Source organism: Diabrotica virgifera, chromosome 3 (genome assembly GCF_917563875.1).
Source record: "Diabrotica virgifera virgifera chromosome 3, PGI_DIABVI_V3a".
NCBI classification, from domain to species: domain Eukaryota; kingdom Metazoa; phylum Arthropoda; class Insecta; order Coleoptera; family Chrysomelidae; genus Diabrotica; species Diabrotica virgifera.
The window spans coordinates 206,340,748-206,354,727 of record NC_065445.1 but is presented as its reverse complement, the minus strand read 5'-3'; the positions used below and the strand labels follow the sequence as shown (position 1 = coordinate 206,354,727).

Genomic DNA, 13,980 nt, shown 5'->3' with positions numbered 1-13,980 from the left:
AAAAACCTAAAATACAATAACGCAAAAAATGGAAAACATAATACATTGCGAAACAAAAAGAGATGAAACTAGTGGAGGTGGAAATTATCGTCACAAACGTATAAATTAACATTACGTTACATAGTTTCCCACCTTTAGACGTATATCAGAGGAGTATGACAACTGTCACTGTGATAGTATAATTTTATAAAATACTCCTGTCACAAACGTCTCAAGGTGGGAAACTATGTAATGCAATGATATAAAATATGCTTCTTTTCATGAGCATTTTTCAGTGCGTCACAAATGACAGAAAAAAAGGTAAGTCCGTGATAATGCTCATTTATGACATTTCTTCTAACATGACATTTTAGTTAAATCTGACAGTTGTCACATTTTATTTGCAATTTGGCATAAAAACAAATCAATTGAGTTTATTGCATTTATAAAATGGTATTTTCTTTGATTTGTATAGTCTTATAAATTGTACAGATTATATTCTCAGATATATTATATAATTAGTAAATAATTTTTTTCGATTATAGCGCCATCTATTGACAACTAGAATAAATGTTATAAATGTCACCGACGAAATGTAATCACCGACGTGCGTTTTTTTCTGTCACATACAATTTAAAGAAAGATATTGCGGACTATCTATGGGCCTTGCAGAGAAGAGGCAACAGGAGAATGGAGAAGAAGACACAATGATGAACTCCAGACAATATACGGAGATGAAAACATAGTACGCTACATTAAATCAAACAGAATACGATGGGCGGGTCACGTACTAAGATCAAGTGACGAAAGACTTCTAAACGCCACATTCTGGGAAAGGCCCGATGGAAAAAGGTCAGTTGGTCGCCCAAGAAAGAGATGGAAGGACGCAGTAGCCAGCGATCTACGCAAAATGGGAGTACAGCAATGGGAAATAGCTGCTCAGGACCGACAACAATGGAGGGAAATAGTAAACGCGGCCAAGACTCACATAGAGTTGTAGAGCCAAATGATGATGATGATGACATACAATTTAATGCGTTAGAAGGGAATCGAAAAACTGTGACGCACTGAAAGGTCCTCATGAGAAAAAGCATAATTATTTATACTTTTATACCGATAATTTCCGCCTCCCCTAGTTTCATCTCTTTTTGTTTCGCAATGTATTATATTTTCCATCTTTTGCGTTTTTTTGGCGGTTATTAGCGCGCTCATCACGGTATCCGCTGTAAGCTCGTACGTAGAGGGATACATATTTAAAACTTCGTGAGCGCCAGTAGTGACAAGTCAGTGAAATTTTTCTGGAAATTTGACATAAATCTCAAAGTAATTGATTTAAAACAATAATAGGAAATAAAAAAAAATTCAAACTCGAAGGATTATTCGAAAAGAACTGTTCAGACCGATTAAATAAGTATACAAAAATCTTACACATTCGTTAAAAAAATGAAAAAATCTGACACATTCGTTAAAGAAAATCGTGTGGCGCGAAAAGTAAAAAAGTATGTATCCTCAAATCGTTTATTCGATGAAGAAGCGCCCTACGCTTTTCTTTAATGAATGTGTTGGATTTTTCAATTTTTTAACGAATGTGTGAGATTTTTTTATATTTAATCTGTTTAACAGTTTTTTTTTCGAATAATCCTTCGAATTTTAATTTTTTTTATTTTTTGCTTTTTGGTTGATTTTTTTATAATATTTTTAATTTTAGTCACTCGTAACTAAAGCAAAGCGTTTGTTAAGATTTTTTTTTCATATTTTTTTATTTTTAACTTTTTAGTCATACACTTTTCAAACATTAAAATATATCGTCATGTAAAAAGGATGTATATGTTCTATGACACATTTTTTGCATTTATTTTAACATTTGATACATACATTGTAGATTTTCTGTAATTTCTTCACGCATTTCTTAAATCAAAATCATTATTTACACCTATTACAGTTTTCGCAGTCTTTCCCTCTCTTGTAATGCTCTAATGTAATCTCTTTCATTTCGCTACGTGATTTCCCTTCTAAAAACAAAAATTGAATCACCGACCGATAATCCCTCATTTCATTTTTATAAAATTCCCTGACACCCTTGGGTTCACATGGGGTGAAAACAAAACTACGAGTCCGATTTGGCTGAGATATTAAAATAAGTCGTCTACAAGAATTTATTACACGATAGATGAATTCTTTTTTAATAGTGGCGCCCTCGTGCGCAGAGGCTAAGTTATTATCATTCCACAAGCGTCAAAGTACAAAAAAGTTTTACTTAATCATATTATGCACAAAAACTTCTTTCAAATAAATTTACATAAATATTATGTAGGTACTGAAAGAGTCCGGTTTAACTTATATATAATCGGTTCATAACGCTCTACGACGTCTTCCGATTCCCAATCGCCATTGTTCTCTATCGTAGCACATGTTTTCGTTCAAGCCTCTTTCTGTAATTTGCCCATGAATTCCTTCTCTCCAGCTTTTCCTAGGTCTTCCTCTTTTCCGCCGTCCTTTTGGTGCCCATCGTAGCACTTCCTTTGGTAATCTGTCGTCTTCCATACGTTGTACGTGGCCAAAATATCTTAGTTGCTTTGTTTTTATATTGTCCATTATTGTATGCTTCACATTCATTACCTCCAACATTCTTGTATTTATGATTTTATATATCCTTGAAATACCAGCAGCTCTTCTCCAGAAGTCCATTTCAGTTGTTCTGAGCATATTTTCGTATTTTTGCCAAACTTCGCTGTTATATGTTATAATGCTCTTAACAATGCTGTTATAGATGTTATGTTTATTTTCTTTGGAGATGCTTTGGGCCCATAGGATTTTGTTCAATAATGAGATAGCTTTCCTTCCTTGTGTGCATCTTTCTCGGATATTCTTGTCCAATGTTCCATCTTGTGCAATTTTAAGACCCAATTATTTATATTCCTGACAGTGATTAATAGTTATTTCATTTTCCAACGCTAGATCCTGCTGTATACCTCCAACGCACATACATTCCGTTTTCTAGGTATTCACTTCTAAACCCCAGTTCCGGTATTTTTCTATGATTTTGCGGGTCATATATTCAATATCGTGATAATCCTGTGCCATAAGAATCTGATCATCCGCAAAACATAGACAGCCTTATTAATAAACACGGACTAACGCCCGACTAACTTTAGTCCGAGGACTAAGTCAATACCATTCATTTTCCCTATTAATAAACAGCGACTAACGATGGACTAAGCTAAACCCTCTCTAGTCTCGGACTAAAATTTAATCCGAGGTAATAGTAGGTTTAAACCGAGACTAACTTGACATTTTGTATTCATAACCTTACAAACTTGCTAAATGCATTATTTGCTTTTGCTTGCTTGTATAATAAATATATAATAACATTATTATGTTATTATTGATAATGGAGAGATATTATTTTATTAATGATTTAATATAATTAATAGACGAATTAAATGAGGATATAAATCAGCGGAAGCGGAACGATATTCCTCTTGTGAGTCACATCAAAATATACAAAATTATAAAAAAATCTTTAGTTTAAAGGAATTAGAAGGTAAATTTAAAATCAAATACCGATTTTCAAAAGGTACAGCAGTTAATATGAAATACAAAACAATAATACAATAATATAAAATATAAAACAACAGGTAGCACCTTCTCAGAACGAAGTCCAACAAAAGTTAATTAAAATTTATGCAGAAATGGCACCGACCGAACAGCTGTTCTGTTTAGAGGAAAGAGAGGTTAAATCCTCTACATTATCTTCTTTTTCGCAAAATTCTCTCCATTTCTCTTCTTTTTCGCAAGGGTTGCCAAGATAAATTTGTTGTAACTAGGACTAAGGAAGGTTTAGTTAGTCCGAGCTTAGTCCGTGTTTATTAATGACAATCTTAAAATGAAGTTAGTACTCGCTTAATCTCGGACTAAGTAGTCCGAGACTAACGTTGGACTAAGCAATTTTTATTAATAAGGCTGAGAGTGTACAACCTGTTATCATCATTTAGCGGTATACCCATATTCTTACATTTCCTTTTCCAGGATTTCAAAAATTGCTCCAAATATATTTTAAATAGCGTCGGCGATAGACAGCAACCCTGTTTAAGACCTTTATTCACTTCAAATAGTGACGAGATTTCCTTACCTAGCTTAACTTTTGCTGTATTATGGTGTTATAGATTTTTTTACAGCTTTAATAAGGTTCAGACTGATGTTAGTTTTTTTAGGGCTTCCCAAAGTTTACTTTGTAATACAGTATCGTATGCTTTTTTTAAGTGTATGTACACTAGGGTGGAGTGAAAATAAAACAAAATTTTTTTTTTTCTCAAATTTTTTCGCCTGTATGCGGAAAAGTGGTCTCACGTGTAGTGTAAGTAGCTTGCAAAAAATGAATTTGATGGGATAATTTTTTCCGGTGCCCCAAGCCACCTAAAAATTAAGATAACGTGAAAATAAAACAAAAATTTTTTTTTCTCAAATTTTTTCGCCTGTATGTGGAAAAGTGGTCTCACGTGTAGTGTAAGTAGCTTGCAAAAAATGAATTTGATGCGATAATTTTTTCCGGTGCCCCGAGCCACCTAAAAATTAAAATAAAGTGATTTTTTTTGCAGCTCTTCGCTTGTTTTCCGTGAAAACAACCCAGAACTCACCACGAGGAGGTGGCTGCAATTCGAGTTCCACCCACCCACCCACCTTTAAAACGTTTATGATTTAATGCTTGAGATTAGCTAAAAACTCAACTTTTGTGTTAAATTTAGGTAATGCTTGTCGGGAAACTATTTGGGACCTTATGAAGCCATCTCTTGCTTCAGGCCCACATACTTTTAAGGATGCCTCTGTTACCAACTTAACGCAGCGTTCTATAGCTTGGGAGTGACAGGGAAAACGTAGTATCTCCATTTCTTCAGGAACATCTTTAATCATCTGTTTTAGATCTTCTGTTGAAATTTTTTTTGTCATTGGAGGTTCGCTTATCACTAATTGTTGCCAGTCAATCATTTCAATGTAGTCATTTGCGTTAAAGTTAATTTCTGGGACTTTAAATTTTCTTATTTCATGGGAGTTTCTGGATTTTAAGATTCGCCGCAAACCTAACTCTCTGATATGCTGCCGTTCATCACAAAGCATTGCTATCAACACATTTTCAGGATGTGCAAAATAACCATTAATTTGTATTATCCTGTCCACTATTTTTTGCAGTTCAGGTGACAAATACCTCGTCCTTTTTACTAAATTAAATAAATGTACTGGTCCATCAAAACAAAATGGTCTTGCTTTAATCTCGAACCACAGTGGGGCATATACGTTTTGTATATAGCATACCAAAGATTTTAGGTTTTCCGAAGGAGGATCTGTTGCTACGTAAAGACGAAGAATTCTGCTTGCAGTTGTTAGCCATCTAGCATGTGAAATTTTTCCCGGTTGTCTTCTTGCTAAGTCACTCGAGATTTTACCGTTAGATACTGAATTACTAATTTCAAATAAATATTTCTGATCCGTGCTAAGCTTCTCGATTTCCTTTGCATCATATTTGGGTAAAACTGATCGAATTTGCTCAAATTTAACTACAGGAAGATGCTCGCAGTTTTGTAGTCCTTTTCCAATTTGTCCTGAAAACTCACGTGGTCCGGTAGTTTCTCCATCCAAGTGCTTTATTAGATGGCGCAGAGGTAGTTCATTGGTATGTAATATGCAAATAAACCATTGCATTGATCGACCAATTGCAAGTTCTACTTTACGGATAACACCATTGTGAATACCTGTATTGACAGCAGTTCCGTCGCATCCAACAGCTACCAAATTATCAAGGTCTACATTTTTATTTAGAAAGTCCAACATTGTCTTGCTGATTTCTTCTGCACTACCCGACGATACACTAATATGTCCTATATATTTTGACTTGGGCTCAGAGACTAAGACAATATGTTCTTCAGATATGGTAGTTTTGTAGTATTTATTATCCTTCATTTCATTTTGTAGAGTTCTATCTTTTCTACCATCAAAATAGATTCCATGAAGAAATTTAAAAATTTTTGTATCATCAATTTTAATCTGGTTGCGCCTTTTTTTTCTCTCCCGCCTAATTTTACTCCGATCTATGATTTTGTCATGACTTTCTACCGAGATGAAACTTAGATCTTGCAACACCGAGTTTGTTATTATGGATGCTACTCTATCAGATACTCCTGTACGATCGCATGCTTGAGCTAAGTTTGGCAAACTAATTCGCATTTGTTTTGTTTTTTTTGTATTCGGTAAATCGTCTTTTGTTCCGGTTTTTGTATTTTTCTCGTAGACACTTGTGGCACTTTCATCTGAAGACTCACTTATAATTTGTTCTACTGGAAGATGTGTTTCGGATCTTGATGAAGAAGATGTAGCTATTGGAGATTGTGTTTCCACAATTTTCCGGTAAATAGAGCGTTCTAGTTTTTTGGTAATTACTTTATCCACCGAACCAATTACCATTTTTCTATCATGCCTCTGATCTTTAATGAAGTCATGCTCTCGAGCCGGTATTTTATTTTTGCATTTGCATAATAAATAGTCAGAACATTTGCATGATGCAATATCAAACAATTTCTTTTCCAATAAATCTCTAAAATCTTTAACCTTTCTTTGCATATTGGCTGAGTTTCTACTTTTCATAGGTTTTTTAATATTTCTGTATTTTTGATGTAATTCCTTTAATTTAGATTTAATTTGTTGATCGGATATTATCGGAATGGATGCTTTAACCCACAGCAATTTTAATTCAACAAGAAGAATTTCATTAATGTCACTAACAGTTGGTTCAGCATTATTTGCTGCAGCTTCTTTCATAAACTGGCGAATACACAAAAAGTTTCTGATAACATCAGCACAGGTCGGTAACATATTGTCTTTAAACTTCCTTGGTGCTCCAAAAACACAACAAGCGACGTCTGTTCGTGTTTTAGGCATGTTTTCTTTTTTTACGGATCTCACGGACACAGTTTAACAACACAGAATAAAACAACGGTTCACTGTATTGCATCTAAATTGATACTAATACAAGAAACGCAGTTTGCTCTCGAATCGAACTACTACCAAAATTAACCAAGTAAGTATTAACGAAGGCGGGCGCATCGGCGCATTACTTTAGTGGGAGGCCAATAGCCTCAAATTTCGAAGTAGTGGGGGCACCGCTAAACGAAGTCCGATCGATTTGAAATTTTGCAGGGTATTACAACAAATATGCAGACCACTTTTCCGCATACAGGCATTTTAAATTTTAAAAGTTGATTTTTTCGCTCCACCCTAATGTACACTAAATGAAGTTCTTGATTGTAGGCTATGGGCCATTCCACGAACATACGCCTGTTTTGGATTACTTCGAAAACGAATATTTTACTGTGCAACATAAGAAGTACGAAAGTAAATGGCGCTAATAATTATTCCAATAAACAACAATGTAATTTGCAATTTACTTTCGTTCTTCTTATTTTGCATAGTAAAATATTCGTTTTCAAAATAATCCAAAACAGGCGTATGTTCGTGGAATAGGGTATATTTGTTTGTCTATTAACTGTGTTACACAATACAGGTGGTCATTGGTGGATCTGCCAGCGCGGAAACCGGCTTGCTCTTCGACCTAGAGTTTCACGATACGATACAATATCGATACTTTTTAAGTATTGAGTATTGTATTGGCTATGCCAATGAAGTATCGTATCGAGTATCGATATCGGCAATACTTTCATATAAAAATATCGTACTGATGTTGATTTCGATACGAGATCGATACAATACTCGATAAAATATCGACATAAAAAGAATAATTATACCTACATCTGAGCTGTGTAGGCTCTTTATGTTCACTTTTGAATGCTTGTCAAATGGGCATTATTCTAAAAATATTACAAATATTTGTTATAACTTATAGATTCTTATAAAACTTGAATATGGCTGAATGCTTCTTTGAAACGACTAATACTAATTCTGTATCTATTGTTTAAAAACTACTTTGGGAGCGTTCAAGTATTACGTAACGCGATTTTTGAAGATTTTTGATCCCCCCTTCCCCCCTACATAACGCACTCTACTGGGCGTTTAACTATTGCGTAACCCAATAATTTTTGAAGATTTTGACCCCCCCCCACCTGCGTTACGTAATACTTGAACGGTCCCTTTTGAAAAGATAGGGAAGTCCCTGAGATTCGGAATAAATCGCAATTCATTATTTTTGTTGAAAATTATTTTTGCGTCATCATCATTTACCTCCATAATATTGCCACAAATGCCACATGATATAAACAGTGTAATCATAACAGTCATTTAGTCACACTCAAGAGCTTCAATTTCAAGCACTCAAGTGTAAAATATTATAACAGCTGATGCTTGGATCACTTATCTAAATGCCTATTCCACGAAATATAATTAAACAACTGTGGCGTTTTATTTATTTTTTTTTCGATATCGATATTTTCAATAATATCGAGGCAAGCGTATCGACAATACAAGAGTATTGTATTGATTTCAGATAATGAGTATCGTATCGACATTAATATTGCTAAGGTGTGTATTGTATCGGTATCGTATTGATTTTCGATACGATATCAATACAATATCGATATTTTTATCGAATATCGTGAAACTATACTTCGACCTCTAAGTCTTTGTGTTCCTCTTATATTTTATTTTTAATATTTATTTTGTAAACTCTGCTGATCGTGCTTGTGACAGATATTTCCAGGTAATTATCGCATATATTTTTATTGCCTTTCTTGTGTATTGTAGAGATTACAGACAATTGCCATTGTTTTGGTGTCACTTCGCCATTCATACATCTATTAAATAGATCTCTTAGGTGTTCATACAAGGTGTTGCTACCATATTTGAGCAGCTCAGGTGCTGTGTCGCCAGGCCCTGACGCTTTTCTATTTTTTAGGGATTTGCATGCATTTCGTACTTCTTCCAGTCTTATCCGAATCGGTGAGCCACTGACAGTTACATTAAAACTTTCATGATCTTCGTTTTTAATAAAATCTTCTCTATTTTCTACTAGTAACTGTTTGAAATAGCCATCTCACTTTTCCAGAGTAATGGGTGTTATTATATCCCTTTTTGTGTCTGTTCTCAACGTTTTAAGGAATTTACAACTCTCCGCGTTACTTGTGCCCCATATTAAGGCGTTAAGTTGATTTAATTTTTTTGTCCACGTTTCGTTTTTCTTCTGTGTAATTTTTTCCGCACTCTTGCTTGTGCCTCTTTGTATAAAATTTTATCCGAATCTTTCTGTGTAATCATACATATATTTCTCTCTTATAGTTTATTTCGGTGGCTATTTCTAAGTCCCACCAGTATGGTCTATTTCTTATGTTCTCTTTGTACTTCCCCATTGCCTCATATGCGGCTTCGTGTATACATTGTGTTTATATGTGCATGAAGATGTTCCGAATTTGTAAATGTATATTGTCCTTCCCGTTTCTCGTCCAGTCGATTTTGATATAGCGTTCTTATGCTTGTTTGTTGTAAGCTTTCTAGGTTGTATTTGTTTTTGGGTTCCAAGTTTCCTACTTGGTCTCATGGATTTAGATCTTTTGAGATTTCATCCCGGAGAACAGTCCTTCCGCTTTTAGAAAATGATGGTCACTGCCGCATGTTGCTCCTCTATAAACCCTTTCATCGTTAATCTTCATTCTACTCCGTTGTTTCAACAAAAGATAATCAATTATACTTTTCTGGTTCATAGTAGGTTGGGTCCGAGTATATTTTTATGAATGCATCGATGCTGGAAGAAGCCGTTCATAATTCTTAAATTGTTCTGTTTACAGATGTTAATTACTCTTGTTCCATTATCGTGGAGTACTTCCTCGCCGTATCTGCCTACTACATCATTCTGTGTTTTTTTGCCTGTTCTGCCATTTAGGTCTCCTAATAATAAATATAATTTCTCTAGCATTTCCTATTTTGACGATTTCATCGATCAGCCGTTCATAGAACTCATCTTTGTAGCTACCACGAAAGAAAATACCACGATTAGTAAGTCAATAACATATCGAGTTAGTACAAATTTTATATTTTAGTATTACTTATTGTATATCTATGTATTATTAATATTATTTATAATTTAAACCTATTAAAATCAGAATTTGATAAATTAAATGTATGACCAATTACTTACGATGTCGGGATAGTATCACGAGGTTTTTTCCTGGTTTTCCCTCGTGATTTACTATGAAATCTCTAACGCGAGAATTTTACTGTCATCGTTGCATTTGGTTGTCTTTTTAAAGACAGATCACATGCTACGATTTTTTTACGACGGATATTCTTGAGCTGGGATTGACTTCATGTAATCGAATGAACTATCTTTTATTAAAGTCGTCCCAGGAACGCAACTCATAAATATTGGCGATATCATTTTACAGTCTTCTACTTTAAAATGTATAATATACGTCTGAATTGCCAATATAAATGAGTCAGATTAAATAAATTATTAGAAGATTTTTTTTTACTTAGCAACAACATTTTTGTTTATTTTAATAGTATTTTGTATTTTGACAACGAAACCCGATTTGGGCTTCGAAACGTTAATAAATTCATTTTTTAGTAAAATTGTGGCTTATTTCCCATAGAAAATACTTAATATGTTCATGTTGACCTTCATTATTTTTTCATTTATTCCTTCCCACGATGATATGTGCTTTCTTAATCTTCTGCGTATGAAGATTGATATTCTTTGTGGAGCTCTCATGTGTTTGTTTCCGGTTTAACTTACTTAACCCAAACACATTAGCAATGAAGCAAAAAGAAAAAAAAATGGAAGTTGAAAATTATAGTGGATTAAGTGGATAATTACTGAAAGTGGCCACTGGTCTAAAACTGAACTCACCATAAAAAAATACGGCAGTACAAGAAAAGCATAGATTTACAGCATGTAAATTGAAATATAATGTAGGCAATTTCATAAAGTAGACTCTAAGAGCAAGGTTCAAAGGGGCGTGGAATACTGGAGGAGATAAAGAACTGTTTGTTTCTTATTCAGTAAAATTAATTTACAGGAATATTATGCCGTTATATATTTACCAATAATTGAAAATCTATACATGTAATTAATATTTGTATAATAATTCTATTGTGTTTATTTAAGAAACTTCGCAACATCGATATTGGACACATGTAGTATTGCACTGCGTAATTCGTGACTTGGGTGCAGTACGAAACGTGTGTAGATAAGAACCAAGATAGATACATCCGTCTGTATATTAATTACTTTCTAATAATATATTACGAAATCTTGTTCGCTAGACAAAAATTTTGTTTCTTTAGCTTTAATCTTTATCTGCTTTTATGCAAATAATGTTTGTATTGAATATTTTAATCAAAACATTAAAAAAAGCAATGTAGATTTGCTGTCATCATTTCCAGAAGGTTTATTTGCAACCAATGTATTAACTTTATCTTTAGGCTTTTCTTCAAAACCATCTTCGATCGCTCTTGATTTTTCAATAAGATCAGCAAAAGATTGGATTTGATCTCTCGGAATTCTATTTCTAATTCTACGATTGAGTAATAGGCCAGGGTAATAAGACAAAAATATACCCTGTTCGTGACACTTCAGCAGCCAGGGTATTGAAGCGTTTTTTCGACAAGTAATACCTATAGAAACAAATTGTAACTATTTCCTGCGTAGGATCTGGCGGCCATTTTTATTTATAAACAATTAACTGTCAAAAAATGGCATTTCCCCCTTTTTTTTAAATCAATAGAAAACAGTGAAACTTATGATTCTTTTAGTACAAATATCTTTGAGATTATAGAAAAAGCTTTCAAATGACATATTACAAAGTTTGATATACTCAGTTATTGTTAATATAATCGCGAAGAAAGGTCGGAATTGCAAAAAAAATTATTTTCGCAATATCTATTGTAAAAATTAGAGTACAGCTTCGAAATTTTTGTCAAATGGGGGTTCTTTGTTGCTTAATATGTGATAAAAATTTAAAAGCGATTCATTTAATTGTTTAAATTTTATTCAAATTGTTTTTCCCAGAGAGCATTTTTTTGCAATAACATAAGTCAGAAAAAAATGACGCTAGAACCATTTCACAGGTGTCAAATGAAAAAGCAGAAGCTATATTTTCAACTTGGTTTAAAAAAACGAATAAAAAATGCATTTATTAGTAATAAATAATTATGCAAAAGTATCGTAAATCTCTCCTTATAAACTTTTTGAATAACTTTTTCCAAAAAAATGAACTTTTTTACCCTGTTTTAAGTGCACAACTACCAAGTAATGTTATTTACATCATAATTGATAAAAAATTGTAATAAATATATATAATTTCTTATATAACAAAATAAAAAGTTTATAAGGAAAATTAACGATACTTTTGCATAATTATTTATTACTAATAAATGCATTTTTAATCGCTTTTTTTAAACCAAGTTGAAAATATAGCTCATGTTCTTTCATTTGGCACCTGTGGAATAGTTCTAACTTCATTTTTTTCTGACTTATGTTATTGCAAAAAAAATCTCTCTGGGATAAACAATTTGAATAAAATTTAAACAATTAAATGAATCGCTTTGAAATTTTTATCACATATTAAGCACCAAAGAGCCCTTATAAGACAAAAATTTCAAATCTATACACTAATTTTTACAATAGATATTGCGAAATTAATTTTTATTGCAATTCCGACCTATTTTCGCAATTATATTAACAATAAATGAGTATATCAAACTTTGTGTTACGTCATTTTAAAGCTTTTTCCATAAGCTCAAAGATATTTGTACTAAAAGAACCATAAATTTCACTGTTTTCGATTGATTTGAAAAAAAAAGGGAAAAATGCCATTTTTTGACACTTAATTGTTTATAAATAAAAATTGCCGCCAGATCCTACGCAGGAAATAGTTACAATTTGCTCTTATAAGTATTACCTGCCGAAAAAACGCTTCAGTACCCTGGCTGCTCGAGTATCATGGAGAAAACCTTATAACCCTGGACTATAAAGCATATATACTATATCAATTTGATGAGTTATATGTAGCTCAGGTGGTTTTGGTAACTTGGCAATGAGTGCACGAATAGAATTAACGAAAATATCTGTTGGTGCTCTCTCGCCTTGATCACGGAAAACAGTTCTTTAAAAATTGTGCATGGTGGCATGTTTAAACCATATGCGTGTCTTAAAGCCTTTAAAGCATCATCCCAACTAAGGATTGCGAATTGAATAGCTTGCCACCAAGTTGCAGCATGATGATCTAATAACATAGACAAATCTTTTATTGTATTTTCATCTGAAATCTTAACACAGTATTTAAAAATGGTTACGGCACTTATAAATGCTTCTACATCTTCATTTTTATTGCCAGAAAATCTGGAGGAACAATTTGAAAAGTTTCCGCTTTTAGTAAAGCTTTGGGCTTGATTTCGGAAAACTACTTGTGTCATACTAGCAACTAAATTTTTAAGTTGTTCATTGGTCATCATTATAGAGGCCCATGGAATAGCAGACTCGTCTTCTTGCATGGCAACAGGTGATTCACTATAAAACAATTTTTTGATTCTGAGCTAAGTTCTGAAATTTCTGTGAATTTAGAAGCACTTCTGAGACTATAGTTGCTCATTAGACAATATCGAAATCACAGCATCACAGGATAGTCCAAACTAACATTCATGCAGGCATACAGCACAATTAAAAGTGTTGGAATTTTAGCACAACAATGCAGTTTAAAAGGATATTCAATAGACCGGGCCGAAAAAGGGCAAAAAAAATTTTTTTGGGAAATTTTAAACGGGCTAGTAAAAAAAAGTTGTGTATGGTAGTCCTAATACTGTGTACCAAACATAGACCGAATTAAAATATTTTTGACCGTGCCCCCGGGGGCTTAAAAAAAAATTATTTGTTTTTGCTTTATTTTTGGGGCGGGCTAGTGTCCAAAATATTAATATCGATGCTACTATCTCATTAAGAAATTTTCATCATGATTTAAAAAATTTAATCAGCCCCCAGGACTAAAAATATAAAAGAGGGGTAAACAA

General features: G+C 33.2%; 1 protein-coding gene across 1 annotated transcript; it reads right to left on the bottom strand.

Moving 5' to 3' along the window:
• Positions 1–12,975: 12,975 nt before the first annotated feature.
• Positions 12,976–13,467, bottom strand: LOC114329461 (activity-regulated cytoskeleton associated protein 1-like). Its single transcript, XM_028278576.1, has one exon. It carries the CDS (start codon positions 13,465–13,467, stop codon positions 12,976–12,978), a length of 492 nt encoding a protein of 163 aa, XP_028134377.1.
• Between the last annotated feature and the right edge of the window lie 513 nt (positions 13,468–13,980).

Coding starts and splice junctions, on each gene's coding strand:
- LOC114329461 (XM_028278576.1), bottom strand. CDS start 13,467: ATGCAAGAAGACGAGTCTGCTATTCCATGGGCCTCTATAATGATGACC.